The following is a 17,943-nucleotide window of genomic DNA, read 5'->3' as shown; positions in this document are numbered from 1 at the left end:
ATATATGCATATATATATATATATATATATATATATATGCATATATATATATATATATGCATATATATATATATATATATATATATATATATGCATATATATATATATATATGCATATATATATATATATGCATATATATATATATATACATATATATATATATATAGGCATATATATATAGGCATATATATATATATATATAGGCATAAATATATATATAGGCATAAATATATATATATAGGCATAAATATATGCATAAATATATATATATGCATAAATATATATATATGCATAAATATATATATATGCATAAATATATATATATGCATAAATATATGCATAAATATATATATATATGCATAAATATATATATGCATATATATATATGCATATATATATGCATATATATATGCATATATATATATGCATATATATATGCATATATATATGCATATATATATATATGCATATATATATATATATATATATATATATATATATGCATATATATATATATATATATATATATGCATATATATATATGCATATATATATGCATATATATATATATATATATGCATATATATATGCATATATATATATATATATATATGCATATATATATATATATATATATATGCATATATATATGCATATATATATATATATATGCATATATATATATATATATGCATATATATATATATATATATATATATATATATATGCATATATATATATATATATACATACACATATATATGCATATATATATATACATACACATATATATGCATATATATATATATATATACACACACACATATATACACATATATATAAATATATACATATATATATGTATATATGCATATATATATATGCATATGCACATATATATGTATATATATATATATGCACACACGCACATATATATGTATATATATATATGCACACACGCACATATATATGCATATATTTATATATGCACACACGCACATATATATGCATATATTTATATATGCACACACGCACATATATATGCATATATTTATATATGCACACACGCACATATATATGCATATATTTATATATGCACACACGCACATATATATGCATATATTTATATATGCACACACACACATATATATGCATATATTTATATATGCACACACACACACATATATATGCATATATTTATATATGCACACACACACACACATATATATGCATATATTTATATATGCACACACACACACACATATATATGCATATATTTATATATGCACACACACACATATATATGCATATATTTATATATGCACACACACACACACATATATATGCATATATTTATATATATGCACACACACACACATATATGCATATATTTATATATATGCACACACACACACACACATATATATATATGCACACACACACACATATATATATATATGCACACACACACACATATATATATATATGCACACACACACACACATATATATATATATGCACACACACACACACATATATATATATATGCACACACACACACACATATATATATATATGCACACACACACACACATATATATATATGCACACACACACACACATATATATATATATGCACACACACACACACATATATATATATGCACACACACACACACATATATATATATGCACACACACACACATATATATATGCACACACACACACACATATATATATGCACACACATACACACATATATATATGCACACACATATATATATGCACACACATATATATATGCACACACATATATATATGCACACACATATATATATGCACACACATATATATATGCACACACATATATATATGCGCACACATATATATATGCGCACACATATATATATGCGCACACATATATATATGCGCACACACACACACACACACACACACACACACACACACACACACACACATATATATATATATATTTGCATATATGCACACACACATATATATATGCATATATTTATATATGCACACACATATATGCTTTTTTATATATATACTTTTATTTATATATATATATATTTATATAAATAAAATATATATATGCTTATATGCAGAAGCTTGCATTTCCATTGGCTAATAGAAATATATTCTGCCTGACAACAGTGTCAGGGATACATTTCTATTGGCCGAGAGGCAGCAGAAGCTTGCATTTCCATTGGCTAATAGAAATGTATTCTGCCTGACAACAGTGTCAGGGATACATTTCTATTGGCAGAGAGTGTGCACGTGTAACGTGCTCCCAGGCGAGCGCGAGCGCGCCGCAGACTCGCGCATGCGCAGTCGTGTGCCGCGCTCCCAGACGAGCGCGAGCGCGCCGCAGACTCGCGCATGCGCAGTCGTGTGCCGCTGTCTCGCGCGTGCGCAGTCGTGCCGTTGTCTCGCGCGGCTACCTTCATTCCGCGCTTCCTCACAAGACAACGTACGCACACGTCACTAGTGACGTATGCGTACATTGACCTGAAGGAAGCGGAAGGTAGGCAGTGTACGCTTTTTGACCGGATGGAAGAAAATCGGGTGCTGGAGGTCACGTGACCGAATTGACAAGCGGCTCCAGGAGAAGATTTGGGATAAGAAGAAGAGGTAAGCAGGCTGCCTGGGGAGCAATAGGTAAGTATAAAATTTTTTGTTTTTAATGACAGAACCCCTTTAACATAGCAGAGATTAGAAGTTTTCTCCATTCTCTGCGTAAGAGCTGGTGCCCGGCTATCCTCTGACATCCAAGTACCAGCTCTCCCTGCCATAGAGACCATTGGCTCTCCATGGCAACCTGTAAACTAAGCAGTGCAGGAGTTTGAAAATAGAAGCAGGAGATTGCCCACAGATCGGTAATATCTCCCTGCTTCTTTTTCCAAACTCCTGCACTGCTCTGTGTGGGATTGTGCAGGCAGAGCACACTGCCACTGCTTATCACATTGCGCTCTGCAGGTCCCATAGTTGAACATAGCCTGGAAACCTTCCGGGCTATATCGCTATGGGTAGTGGAGCCCGTCCCGGAAAATTTCTGGGCGTGCCACTCAAGGGGTTAATATATCCTATATAAGCAATACTAGGATTGGCATTTCTCTGGGTAATATCTCACTGGATTAAACATACGGGCAGCGCTCCCTAGCCAGCAGATTTATGCATTACAAGGGGACCATTTACACAACGATTATTGCTCAAAACTCATACAAATTGGAGCAATAATGGTAGTGTGTAAATGAAAAAAATTTTTTTTTAATTTGCTCACCATTTGTTCACATGTCGTTATCGCTGACTTAAAAGCCACTTCTGGATCGCTGGCTTCTCGTTACGTGTAAACGCTCCAAGTTCAGAGCTTCACATAGAAGCCAGCGATCAGACTTTCAGGGTAAACTCTCTGCACGAGTGCCAACAGGCTTAGCGGTGACATCAGAGTTTGCGCAGTAGTGTAGAAGTGCCATGACGCTAGTTTTAGCACGGATAGGACTAGCACAACTGTATTTGCTCCGAGTTAAACTGTCCTAGAATATTTTCGTGCACCGCAGCAGTTTAGAATTCTTTTGGCTTGGTTTTAAAACAACGCAATTGTGTATATTAAAGGGGTTGTCTCGCGGCAAGCATCAAAATTTTACATTAGCCCATTCCCCCCGTCACCCCCCTGGCATAAAATAGCAAATTAAAGCGGTTTTTAAACCGCTTGCAACTCACCGATCCGTCGAAATAAGGACTTTAAAAAATCTTCTCCCTAAAATGGCTGCCGGTCCTTTCCCAGGGATGCACTGCGGTTTTCTCCCATGGTGCACCGCGGGTCTTCTCCCATGGTGCACCATGGGCTCTGTGCGTTCCATTGCCGATTCCAGCCTCCTGATTGTCTGGAATCGGCACACGTGACGGGGCGGGGCTACGATGACGACGCGGTGACCCGCTCTCCGGCACGAGCGGCCCCATTCACCAGGCAGAAGACCGCACAGCGCAAGCGCGTCTAAAAAAGCAAGAAGCCAGCGAAATTAGACGGAGCCATGGAGACGGGGACGCTAGCAACGGAGCAGGTAAGTGAATAACTTCTGTATGGCTCATATTTAATGCACGATGTATATTACAAAGTGCATTAATATGGCCATACAGAAGTGTATAACCCCACTTGCTGCCGCGGGACAACCCCTTTAAGGGTTAACCATTTCAACATGGAAATCAACTGTCTTGTCTTATAGGATGAAGAAATTCCTAGGGAAAGAGCCCATGACACGCAGTCACTCACCGATAACTCAGGGCCCAATTACACTGGCCAAGAATTGGTCTCTGCAGTGAGTGCTAATTGACACAGCATGTCGACCGGGCTTGTTCACGGCTGTTCACACATGGAAAATGATGGGCATCATGGGGCCGAAAAGTTGATGCAATCGTTCGTTCCTACACATCTACTATTATTCAGCTGCACATTCATTTAGATGGGGCGACTGGAGAGCAGGTGTATGCGCACATAATCAGCTGATTAATGACTACTTGTCTGTTGGCTGGGCTTTTGTACATTCAGATGGGCCGATTATCATGCAAACCAGCCAAATAAAAACACCTTAACTGGTTAACCCATTAGGTGAATAGACAAAGTGGCAACCATGTGACCGTCTGGTACCCCCCTGCCACAGCAGAATTGCAGGGTCATAGCAGGCCCAGATTAGCTCCGTTAGTGTCCCCAGAGTTCTTGTATGACTTTAAGGGGAACACCTTTATAAAAAAAAAGACTGACACCAACCAAAACAGTCACCATATGTTCCCTGTAATCCAAGACTATATAAAATGCATATCACCTTCCGAAGCAAAAATGAGGAATCCATTCCTGTACTTTATTTCTATAAACTAGTAATAAGGAAATTATAGTATCACTGTTTCTGGTAGCACAATGGGCAATATAGCTGTGCTACATGGTACATACATTATGATACCCACACAACACACAGCGCTCTGCCACCTGACCCGCGCCTCACAGGCAAGCACAGCGCTCTGCCACCTGACCCGCGCCTCACAGGCAGGCACAGCGCTCTGCCATGTGACAGGCAGGCACAGCGCTCTGCCATGTGACAGGCAGGCACAGCGCTCTGCCACGTGACAGGCAGGCACAGCGCTCTGCCGCGTGACAGGCAGGCACAGCGCTCTGCCGCGTGACAGGCAGGCACAGCGCTCTGCCGCGTGACCCGCGCCTCAACGGGCAGGCACAGCGCTCTGCCGCGTGACCCGCGCCTCAACGGGCAGGCACAGCGCTCTGCCGCGTGACCCGCGCCTCAACGGGCAGGCACAGCGCTCTGCCGCGTGACCCGCGCCTCAACGGGCAGGCACAGCGCTCTGCCGCGTGACCCGCGCCTCAACGGGCAGGCACAGCGCTCTGCCGCGTGACCCGCGCCTCAACGGGCAGGCACAGCGCTCTGCCGCGTGACCCGCGCCTCACAGGCAGGCACAGCGCTCTGCCACGTGACCCGCGCCTCACAGGCAGGCACAGCGCTCTGCCACGTGACCCGCGCCTCACAGGCAGGCACAGCGCTCTGCCACGTGACCCGCGCCTCACAGGCAGGCACAGCACTCTGCCACGTGACCCGCGCCTCACAGGCAGGCACAGCACTCTGCCACGTGACCCGCGCCTCACAGGCAGGCACAGCACTCTGCCACGTGACCCGCGCCTCACAGGCAGGCACAGCACTCTGCCACGTGACACGCGCCTCACAGGCAGGCACAGCTCTGCCACATGACACGCGCCTCACAGGCAGGCACAGCACTCTGCCACATGACACGCGCCTCACAGGCAGGCACAGCTCTGCTACATGACATGCGCCTCACAGACACCGCTCTGCTACATGTCATACATCTATCCATGCCAGACATTCATCCTGATTCCCACATATGACACACAGCTCCAGGATACAGTGATCAGCCCCTGATTATCTGATCCCTGACTCTACCCACACAGGGGACCAGATTGGCTGGCAGGAAGAAGACTGCCTGTGAAATGTACGTAACCTCACAGGAAGTAGAAGAATCATCCACCCTGGACTGCAGGAGACAGGAGAAGATAGGGGAGGTGAAGATCTGGTAAGTAGCTCGACGAGGGAGGAATAGGCAAGTAGAGAATCTTTTTTTTTTTAAATGACAGAACCCCTTTAAGTATTGCATGTGAACCTACTTATTCTCACGTCCTTGGATCCACTGTAAAATAAGCCATCTCTCGAGGATTATGCTGTACACTAGATAATTGTGGAAATATTTTTTAATCTACAAATTGCCTCCATATATCCCTTGGACAGGTTTTTTTTTTTTTTTTTGCTAATTCATCATTATTGCAAGTGTTGATGGGGGAACACTTACTTTAATGGGCAAAACGTTCTTGCATAGTCAGCATATGTCCATTGATAAAAATAACGCAGACTCACAGAATTACAGAAGAAAAATCACATGTCACTTTTCCGGTTTGATACAAATTACTACGTTTAGTTCTGAATGCTCTAGTAATTTGGTGCTAAAGAGATTTGCGCTAGGAGTTCTCCCCTGATTGAAATGCCAATCTTTGCAACAAAGAAAACACAAGGACACATAAAAGACATTACTCAAATAAGTAACTGTCGTTACCTCTTGATTATACACTTACCGCTTCTTTGTAATTTCCTCCATGGATGTAAGATCTTGCTTTCCTCACAATGTCAAGTTGCTTAGATTCTGAAAGCAAACTGTAGATACAAACTGATGTTACAGAGTGCGTGCACCGATAAAGTGTGACTAAGCAGCTAAAATATATAAAACGGGTACGTGGAATAATTTATAAACCGTACAAAAACTAAACATTCTGACATTTGGGTCATCACTGAACCTCCCAAAGATCAACGCTGGGTGGTTGGCTTTCTATTTAACATTGACCTGTTTAGAACAAAGTTTTCCAGAGCATTTTAAGCACAGACATTGTGAAAAGTGAGCCGATCAGTCACTCAGGGTATTAGAGGATTTATTCCAAGTACCTCACCTCCAGCTGGCTGATTCCTCTGCTTCCTGTGATGTTACATACGTTTACAGACAGTCTACTTCCTGTCCGGCAATATACGCTACGTCACTAAATCAGTCTGGCACGGAGTACCGAGCTATTGCAGAGACTGCTCAAGCCCACTGTCTCTAAAAAAGATCAGCATTCCTTCCTAGCCAGTGAATGCTATGTCACAGGGACGTGACCTTCACTGACCAGGAAGAAGAATGTGAGGCATGCACTCTTCATAACAAACCGGCTTGTGGTGACCTGACAAGGGGGAAGGGGGGCTGGAGAAGATATGGGAAGAAATTTGCCTGTAGAGGTATAGTACAGTATATAATTTTTTTTTAACGATGACAACCACTTTAAGGAAAATATTGGTTGAAGTTGATGAAGCATGTCAGAGTAAGGGTCACACGGTCACACTAGAAATGAAGTTAATGGTGGGGCAACTAGGTGCTGCGTGCTGGCCTCTGCTACTGGGGATGGATGTGATGTAGCATGGTGCAGGTTCACTCAGATGGAAAGTAGCTCCAAGAGTCTGGCAAATGGCAAAACAAGTTATCCTGTCTTCTACCTGAAGAAGCCAATAAACATAATTCCTATGTCCCATTCAAGAGAACGTTTTCTACACAAAAGTTTCCATATTGCTTACCCAGATTTCTCAACGGGGTTCTGGAAAGACTCCCTCAACGTATCTGACACCTTCCTCCTTCCCTAGCTATGAACAGATTTATATAGCTGGCATGTGTTAAAAAAAAAAAAAAAAGTATGATGTGTTAACAATTCTAATTCTATAAATCTTAAAGAAAGATCAGATCTTAAGTCTCCTGTTCTCCTCCTCCGCGGTGTTCCGTTCTAAATCAGAGTCAATCAAAATCACATTTGAGAACTAATGATTTTTTTTATGGTGTTCTTTAACACTTAAAAGCTTCTATAAAGTTCAGGCCAATGTGTACTGTATGTTCTGAATGACACAAGCCGTTCTGCTTGTACTTCAAAAGGCAATGCTTACTATCAATGACACAAGATGAAAGTAAACTGACAAACTTACCATGGACACAACAGCCCATGACAACACCTAGCCATCTCTATCCCATTATCCATATGTTTAACAGTTGTCTGACAACTAGCAGGAGTCTTCAGCTAGTGGGACATTGCAAGTGAAGTGCTAACGCCAACTAGTACAATCAATAAGACTAAAAGCCCTTTTACACTGAACCATTATTAAAAAAATTGTTTAATCAAGTGAAAGCTGATCATTCAGTGTAAATTCAGCCAACGATGAGCAGTAAAACAGCTCACCTGTTCGTTTGTTTGATGCAGGCCTGACAATACTCGGCGTTGGCTCGTTACCTTATTTTTTTATTTAAATGCAGGTTGTTCAGTTGTTCTCAGTCACTTAAAATGAGAAACTGTTCATTCTCTGTATAATGAGCCAACTGTGTATCTGCCTGTATAAACATGCTGTCCGAGCACACTCAGACTTCATTCACTCGTTCAAACGAGAACTCGAACTAGTATGTGAACCACAGAGCCTGGGCAAAGAGTTGCTTCACTTAATGGACAACTGGATAAAAACTGCTTCATGGATCGCTGCTGCCAATTTTCTTTCTACATAGTTGAAGACTTAGTGCTGTTTTACATGGAATTATCATCATTCACATTTTTGCTGGATCGCGAGAACCTGAAAGATAATCAATGTAAATGCTGCCAGTGGATGAACACTGAACACTAAATTGTTCACTTACTATTCAATTTGGACAGGCAGAACAACTGAATGACGATCAGCCCGAGTAAACAGGTAATCATTCATCTATGAATGACTGCCTGTTGACAGTGAATGGAGGCGGGCAGCTGGAGTGATGTCTAGTCTGCTCCGCCTCTATTCATTCACTGTGAAAACACAGGCATGATCACTGGGACAACTGTAGGGGGTCTCTGCTCCTGACAATCATCCCATGTAAAAGGGTCCTTAGGCATTGCTGCATCCTTCAGTTGTGAAAAATCATAGCATTGAGCTGCAGTATCTCTGAAAGCATTAAGATGTTACCTAGGGATATCACTAGGAAAAAAAGAAAGCTATACCACTAGAGATTAAATACATCCATTTACTGTGTTTCCATGAAAATAAGACCCTGTCATATTTTCAGGGGATGTCATACTTGCCTAGCAGCCTCGGTCCAGGTCCCTCCCGATACTCTCCGGAGCGCCAATGTGCTAAGCCGCAGCATTGATTGGCCAATTCATAAATGACGCCTCCACAAACGTGCAAATGGTTCTTCCTCCTCTGCTCAGCCAATCAATGTAGCACTCAATGAACTGATCTAAGCAATCGCATTGGTTCATCGAGCACTGCATTGATTGGTTCTCGAGTGCTGCTTAGTAAGGCCAATCAGAGCCATCATTTCCTGAAGGTGAGATTTATGAATCCCATAACCAGGAACTGTTCTGTGGGTTGCTGAGGAATGCAAGCAGTGCATCAGAGCTCCAGAGACCAGCAGGAGGGACCTGGACTCTACCTACTAGGTAATGTATTTTTTTTAATGTAATGCAACTAGGTTTTTTTTAAGGGTAGGGCTTATTTTAAGCCTCCGACAATCCCAAAAATCAGGGTAGGGCTTATTTTTGGGGAAACAGGGTAGTCTAAATAGATACAAAGCGAATAGGTTGTGTTTTGGGTAAAAAATGGTTTCAGACGGAAGATTGATTTGTGGAACATATGCTTTACACTATAAATTTTGAAACCTATCCAATAAGACTTTCAGCTGTCTTGAGGTGATTAGACTCCTTAAACAAACAATACATAGCTAAGAATCAACTGTACAGCTTTTAGGCCTCATGTCCACTAGCTAAATGGAATTGCGGATTCCGCAGCGGATTTTGCACATAGGGAATCATTGGCCATCCGCGAATCCATTAACTTGATTTGTGCACCCGCAGATGGCATTTTAAAAGACCTGCGTTTTTCCCACGCGGGAGAAAAACGCGGCATGCTCCATTCTTTCCGCGCGGATCGGCAACATTGCTATCACATTGATAGCAATGTGTGCGGATATCTGCATGCAAAAAAAATACAATTTAAAGCAAATCCGCGGCAGATTCTGCGCGGATTGTATTTTTCAAGTGGACATGAGGCCTTAAAGCAAAACCTCCATTGGTAATAATTGAGGATTAGGCTACTGAAAAGTTTTTTCTTTAACCATCACTACAGACATTGCCAATTCACATAGGGGTCACTGCTGCAAGTCTTTAGGGGCGATGAAAAGCATGATGGCTATTGTCAAAATATAAAATGCAAACTTTTACTGACTAGATATTTTATTAGAAATTTCATTTATTTAACAATTTACACATCTTCCAACAAAGTGGATGTGCAACGGGTCTGCGATATGAGAAGTAACATACACAATCTAAGTGATCGACGTCAATATTAAGGGTGAAGGTTAACGCTCTGTATCTGTACCCCCCAGAGTCGTGGAGATTTGATGGGCGGATAATCTAGATTGAAGTTATACTTTTAAGCTTCATGAAAACTCATTTTAGTTTGACATTTAAATCTCCAGCTAGTATGATGGACAGTGCTGGAGGGGGTTCAAAGAAAGGCAAGTAAACTAATACATGGAATGACGGGACTGGAATACCCAGAGAGGCATCAAAATGGGGATTATTTACTCTAGAAAAAAAGCCGGCTAAGGGGCGGCCAAATGAATCCATGAGGGGAGAATACAAAGATCTCTCCCATGATTTGTTTACACCCAGGACTGCGACGGTAACGAGAGGGCTCCGCTACATCTAGAAGAAAGCAGGTTTCATCGCCAACACAGAAAAGGGTTCTTTACTGTAAGAGCAGTGAGACTGTGGAACTCTCTGCCTGAGGACGTGGTGATGGCAAAATCTCTAGAGGAGTTTAAAAGGGGACTGGATGTCTTTCTGGAGAGGAAGGATATTACAGGATATAAATCTTAGGTTAATTGTTGATCTGGGTCTACAGACAGGTAGGAACTATTAGGGTTGATCCAGGGATTAGTCTGACTGCCATTAGGGAGTCGGGAAGGAATTTTTTCCCCCTAAAGGGCTAATTGGCTCCTGCCTCTTGGGGTTTTTTGCCATCCTCTGGATCAACAATACAGGAGGATAAAACAGGCTGTACGAGATGGACATTGTCTTCATTCGGCCTTACAAACTATGTTACCTGTGCATCAACTATCATTTTTTCACAAAATTATTTTTGTAGTCTCAGGGGTAAGCCATCATTCCCCCAACAGCTGCATTTCCTAATCAGAGATGAAGGCGTTGGCATGAATATACACAACCCATGGCGAATCTGTATCCGCCGCTTCTCTTAGGTTATTGATAACTACGCCGAAGCCTCCTCATTCCCCGAGAGATTACTATCCCCATCCATGAGTTGGGCCACAGACCACACAACCGGGGCAGTAGAGGCGCTCAGCTGAGGCTCCCGTAGCGCGGAACTCACTTCATGACGCTCAGCCGTCTTAACACTCACCATTAGCCTTTTGACATTCAGCATTAGCGGTTTAAGACTTTGTAATTCTCACGAGTCGCTCTATCCTCTTAAATGCGTTTTGGACCATTTTTAAACCATTAGCTATGTGTCATGACATTTTTCTCAAAAAATAAAAAATTTATCACACTTCTTAATACTATAGCCTTCTCAAAAATGTTCACTTTTTCACCGTATTCTTGTAGAACTCTGGCATGATATTGCGTTTTGTGAGAGATTTGATTTGCCTGAGTCCAAAACTACTTTTTTAACAGTGGGGCACACTGATTTTTATGCCTCAAGATGGCGGTGCAATTGCATCGTCTGATAGCAACAAGAATCTGACCTCTGTATGACAGGTACATTGGTCCTCCTTCACAATGAGAACTGCACTGTTACAAGGTCACTCCAAAGGTCGGAGCATAGACCTCCGCTGCTTCCGCTTCGACCCATGTGTAATTGTAGCACTGACAGCGCGTGCACAATCAGCTGATCGGTCATCATTAGTATTTACCCTGGAAAACCTTAAAAATTTATATATATTTTTTTTTATTTTTTTTTTTAAAACGCTCACCGGCCAGAGTACGGTTCTGAAACTATATAGACACATTTTATGTCAAAACCCATTTATCCTCTCATAAGAACAGTAATACAAGCTGTATCTAATAAGCATCTGATAAGACCTAAAAACCGCACTTGAACCTGGCTTGGTGGTTAATACAGGATTTTCTCGCTAAGTAATTAAAATGACTTTAAACAGACTTTTTACGCATCCACCGCCGCACAAACCCTGACAAGAGTGAGGAAAGCCATTTCAATCTGTTTTTCTTTCATCATAACAATCTACGATGCATCATTGAAGCCCAATGTTACAAGCAACATATAAAAAGCATCGGAATGAGTTGATGAACTGGAGATAGTGTAGCGCTCTCCAGAGGCCGCTCTGCCTCCACGGCTTGTGATTCCTATCTGTCACCAGTAAGGAGAATAGGCGATCAGGATCTTGGCACTTCTGTTTATGCAGCACTTTTCAAACCAAGACCAAGAAAACAGCTAAAAGCAGCAAACAAAACAAATGTCGCCATGTCCTGCTTAGCTCCTCTGCTACAGATAAGTCCCTGGACACTGTGCGTCGGCTAATGACAGGGGGGTAATGATGCTAAACAATCAAAGGCAGATGCCTACTGTAGCAAAGCAAATGGAATGAAACCGGAATCTCAGATCTGAAACACAAAAGAAGATGTAAGCTGAAGACGGGACTGCAGCTACTTGCTGAACTGTCACTAGCTTTACAGTGCTACATACAGGGACGATCAGCTACAGAAATGCACCACTATCTGTACCTGGAATTTCTCAGTACGGCTACATGAGCAAGAAAATCACAACGAAATCCAATTCCCAACAGATTTCTTTACAGTTAAACACAATATAATAAACTATTTAGCACTCCAGAGTAGGGGGAAAAAAAGGATCCGTTGGCTGTTTAACTGATAATTTTAGGAGTCACCAAGTTTAAATGCCTGCATTATGTCCTAATAAGACATACACTCTACAGTGCTTCACACTCCTGCTTCTTTTTGGTTTCTTGCGGTAGCAGTTACAAAAGCTAGGCTAGATTATAATGCAGTTCCCCTGTGCACAAGAATACAACCGCTATAGTGCTTTCTCCCCCGTGTGCAAGGGTATAACTGCTATAATGGAGACGCGTTTGCCTTCAGGAGTATGTGGTGTATACTTCTGCTGTGTCATTGGGAGCGGGTTATCTGGGAGATGTGCAATGTGCTTGGCCCATCTCCTGGATGCGAAACAAAAAACCTTTTAAAAATTACAGCATGGCAGCAGGGCTAGTTGCAAATGGCATCAAGACTGAGAAATCTTGTTGCCGTTTGAAAACTTAGTTGCATTGTCAACCATTTTGCAATTATACTGGAGCCGAGCTATAGTCTGAAATCCAGACCGAAAATCATAACCTAGTTTGTAGCAATGACTGACCATTATTAACTGTGGCTACTGGCCAAGTTTCACCTCATTCACTTGGCAGATGAAAAGGATCAGGAGGAAAAGACCTGCAGTTTCTCCAAGTTTATTATAGATACAGAATATACAAGATTTCAAGTACCCTGGACAAGGTTTTCTTCTACTGTATTTAGGTTTATCACTCAGTCCTCGATTTAGCTTTAACTGCTTTTTAACCGACCGGCCAAAAGTTCTCCAACTTCCCGATATCGCAGAAACATGAAATTTGGCACAAGCATAGATCTATAAAATAGGAAAAGTAATTGGGTCCCAACTCGATTATTCAAATCTAGCGCAAAAGAATTGGCGTCAAAGTTTTACGTACATAATCGAAATATCTCACTTCCCAATGTCATAGAAACTTAAACTTTGGCACGGGCATTATGTCATAAATAGGGAAAGCTAAGTACGGAATCTAATTCTTTCACTTCCCGGTGTCATAGAAATGTGAAATTTGGCACGAGCATTGATTAGGTCATAAATAGGAAAAGCTAATGGGTCCCAACTCGATTATTCAATTCTAGCGCAAAAGAATTAGCGTCCAAATTTTACGTACATAATCTAAATCTGTTACTTCCCAAAGTCATAGAAACATGAAATTTGCCATAAGCACTGAATGTCATAAATAGGAAAAGTTAATGGGTCCCAACTCGATTATTCAATTCTAGCGCAAAAGAATTAGCGTCCAAATTTTACGTACGGAATCTAATTCTCACTTCTTGGTGTCATAGAAACATGACATTTGGAACGGGCATTGATTATGTCATAAATAGGAAAAGCTAATGGGTCCTAACTCGATTATTCAGTTCTATGCACAAAAGAATTAGCGTCCAAATTTTACTTACATAATCTAAATCTCTCACTTCCCAATGTAATAGAAACTTGAAATTTGGCACAAGCATTGATTATGTCATAAATAGGAAAAGCTAATGGGTCCCAACTCGATTATTCAATTCTAAGCGCAAAAGAATTAGCGTCCACATTTTACGTACGAAATCTAATTCTCTCACCTCCCGATGTCATAGAAACTTGAAATTTGGCACGAGCATTGATTATGTCATAAGTAGAAAATGTTAATGGGTCCCAACTCAATTATTCAATTCTAAGTGCAAAAGAATTAGTGTCCAAATTTTATGTATGGAATCTAATTCTCTCACTTCCTGATGTCATTTTATATAAAGGAAATGTCGCATGATTACCTCCACGTGGGGTTTCCTGGGTAACGCAGAGAACTATGCAAAGTGGTGAACATATGTTTTTCCGGTATCTCTAAAGTAACCACGACTTCATAAGATTTTCTGTGTGAACACCAGATAAACACCAGTACCAAATTAACTCGGGCAAAGCCGGGTATATCAGCTAGTTTACTATATTGTGCAAAGTATCCCAATTCGTATATGTATTTAAAGAATCACAGTAAATGTGTAACAGTTTGTTTGGTGAGGTCACGTCATTAATGCTTTATCAATCTAAAGACTTTTTTAAACACTACATGTTCAGCCAAGTATGAACCAAATTGTTTTGGTGATCATGTATTTTAAAATGTCTGATAATAAAAGTTCTATGTAAATTAAGGGTACAGTTTCTATCCTCTATGGTGCTACTAGCCTAGGCCATAGCTCGAGTATCATTCCAAAGCGCAAGCTATCCAGGAGCGGCACACATGGAAACTGCTTCTCCTGGTGGCTCATGTGCTACCAAGACAAGCTAGTATTTGAAGAAAGCAGCAATCATCTAGCCCCTAATCTAAAAATTCCATAACCGAGGACGTAATTATAAGCATTAGGACCACCAAAAATCAAGATAGATAAGTAGGCCTTAATCCCTTAAAAGCATAAAAACATTATTCATATCAGAACCCCTTTAACAGCCATTGTTCCCTGGTCTGCCTAATGGACACAGGGAAGCCACGATTAACGGCTGTTAAAGCATAAAAACATAATACTTACCTAATACTCACCTTGTGTTCTGTTGTTATCAGGGGGGGGGGGGGGTCATTACCTCGCAGACAGTCTTCTTCCTCTGACGAGCAGGACTGCGCGCATGCGCAGTGGAGAGGTGCCCTCTGACAGAAGTCAGGACGGGCCACGTCTCAACTGCGCATGCGCAGAACTCAGACTTCAGCCAGGACAGACTGGCCGCCCAAAGCAAGCACGGAGGGGACATGCCTGGCGATCGTTCCTGGCCAGGCAAGGTGAGTAAAAATTTCTCTTCATCTCAGAACCCCTTTAAAGAACCAGACACTTTTTGGGGATTTTACCCATGTGGTAGTTTTACTACACTACTTTTTTTTTTTTTTTTTAAGATACCAAAATTATTTTGCTGCCGTTTTTTCCCCGTGACATATAGGGCTATTTTTAATATCTTTTTCACTGAATTTGTTTAGTTTTAATTGTGGGTAAAAAAAAACTTAAAAAAAAAAAAGTTGAGCATTTCTAGTTTCTTTTAATTTATATATCTAAATTAAGTACAAGAACGGGTTCCTCTTTTCGTTTCTGAAGTTTTGATATATAATATCTATGGTTTTTGATTACAGGGCGCATAGAGCTACGGGTTTGGTTGCGTTTTCTTCTTTTCCTTCTTTCTAATATATATAGTTTTTTTTAACTTATGTATGTAATTATGTTTTTTACTATGTTTCCCATGACAACATACAAGACCTCTGGGGGACATTCACATGGTTTGTTTTTTTAATTCGACACTGTCCCACTGTAGCTGGGGCATCCTTAGGAGCCCCAGTTACAGGGAAAAACATCCCCTATGGTGACATTACTTAATTGGCAGAGCTGATAAAGGGTCTAAGACCCTGCAGCTCTGCTATAGCAGGGAATCCCAGTCACGTGACACTCGGGCTAGCGTGGTAGAATAAACCCTTCCACTTTTAGTACATATCGCTCATTGAGCGATATGTAGTGAAGAAAGGAGGCGGCAGAAAAGGTTAAAACCCACTTCTCCCTCCTCCGTGTTATCAGCTGTGACTAACAGCTGACAACCTGTCCTGCTGCTGATTTATTACAGAAGCAGGATGCTTAAATCCCAGCCGTAATTTTACATATGGCTGGGATTAAAGCCCAGGATCAAGCACCATATATTTACAGCGCCTGGTCCTTAACAGGTTAAGGAAAAAGAAAAGTGGGATTGAGGGATTCAAACATGGAGTAACAAACTGCATATCTTGTGATTAAGAACTAAATGGCTTTTATGCCATGTAAGCCATGCTTGGAATGCAGAGTTTAATTTTTAACATGCTTTCAATAAATGTATTGGTTTTTTTCCCCGTCACATTGGTATGTGCCAAAACCCCCTCTTACTTTGGTCCATAGATAAACAAAACCTACATCACAAGGCGGCATTAGGTCAACTTTTAATAGTCTAACCATACCATTAGTTACTCCTTTAAAAATTTTGAAGGTTTTTACATGGGACAATTTGGGCACAGGCTTTCCCAGCAATGATCGCTCCAATGTTTTTCCACAGAAGCGATCATCGTTCGTGAATGGATGCAAATTGGACCGGAGAGCCCAACTGACGGCCAATTAGCCGTTCACTTTTTATATGTGCAGAAACTGACAGCAGAATTTGTCTTTCGTTGCTTAGTCATACCCATATTTAGACTTTATAATTGTTCAGATACTCACTGATCTCAGGAATCTGGACGATTTGTCAGCCCGTGTAAAAAGGGCCTTAAGGTGGCAAGGAAAAAGGAAGGCTATTCATCTACAAAACTGGCCTACAAGAACGTTGGAGGGTAATAGGTTTTGACAGCATATATTACCATTAAATTGTTGTAAAAATGGATATGCATAAATTGAATTAATGGACATTTCATTGTAAATGGGTGCAAAAATTATTTTATAATGGGTTTAGTTAAAGCAATTTTAGACCTGAGAGAAGCGACTTCTCATCCCTTCACTAACTTTGTATGTAACTGTCAAGATATTGCTTCTAGAGCCAAGTATCTACAGAAGTCGGAAAAAGACCAACGCCACAAATAAAATCTTACATAAAACAATACAAAATCACGTCCCCCTGGTGGTGCATAAAGGTTGCCTATAATCAATAACTAGAACTTGTAAACATGATAAAGCACAGTGCTGCTAAAGGTTTAGGCCGGCATCATTTTATATTCATTTACAGAGATTTATTTTAGCGCTCACCAACCTCGTTACCATTTAGGCTGTTGGTAAGTACTACAACTTACTATACTTATACTTCAGAAATAATGTGTTTATTAATCAGACAGAATACAAGCAAACTAACCATTGTGCCAACCCTGTAATGCTGTACAGCAGAGGTTGGGTAAATGTAGAGCAGCTTGGCTGGTGGAACATTTTGATTAATGAGAATAAAGAGCGAAAATGTCATGGATGTGCATGAAA

The 17,943-nt window shown here is 40.8% G+C and overlaps 1 protein-coding gene across 1 annotated transcript in view; it reads right to left on the bottom strand.

Annotated features, from left to right (window-relative positions):
- The window catches only part of PIGN (phosphatidylinositol glycan anchor biosynthesis class N), a 351,259-nt gene that overhangs the window by 168,389 nt on the left and 164,927 nt on the right, over positions 1-17,943 (bottom strand). Inside the window, 1 exon segment of the mRNA XM_066579178.1 lies at positions 6,673-6,751. Within this exon segment, the coding sequence (XP_066435275.1) occupies positions 6,673-6,751 (79 nt within the window).

This window comes from Eleutherodactylus coqui, chromosome 9 (assembly GCF_035609145.1).
Source record: "Eleutherodactylus coqui strain aEleCoq1 chromosome 9, aEleCoq1.hap1, whole genome shotgun sequence".
Classification (NCBI taxonomy): domain Eukaryota; kingdom Metazoa; phylum Chordata; class Amphibia; order Anura; family Eleutherodactylidae; genus Eleutherodactylus; species Eleutherodactylus coqui.
Note: the sequence above shows the minus strand (reverse complement) of the source record. Positions and strands in the feature narration are given on the sequence as shown.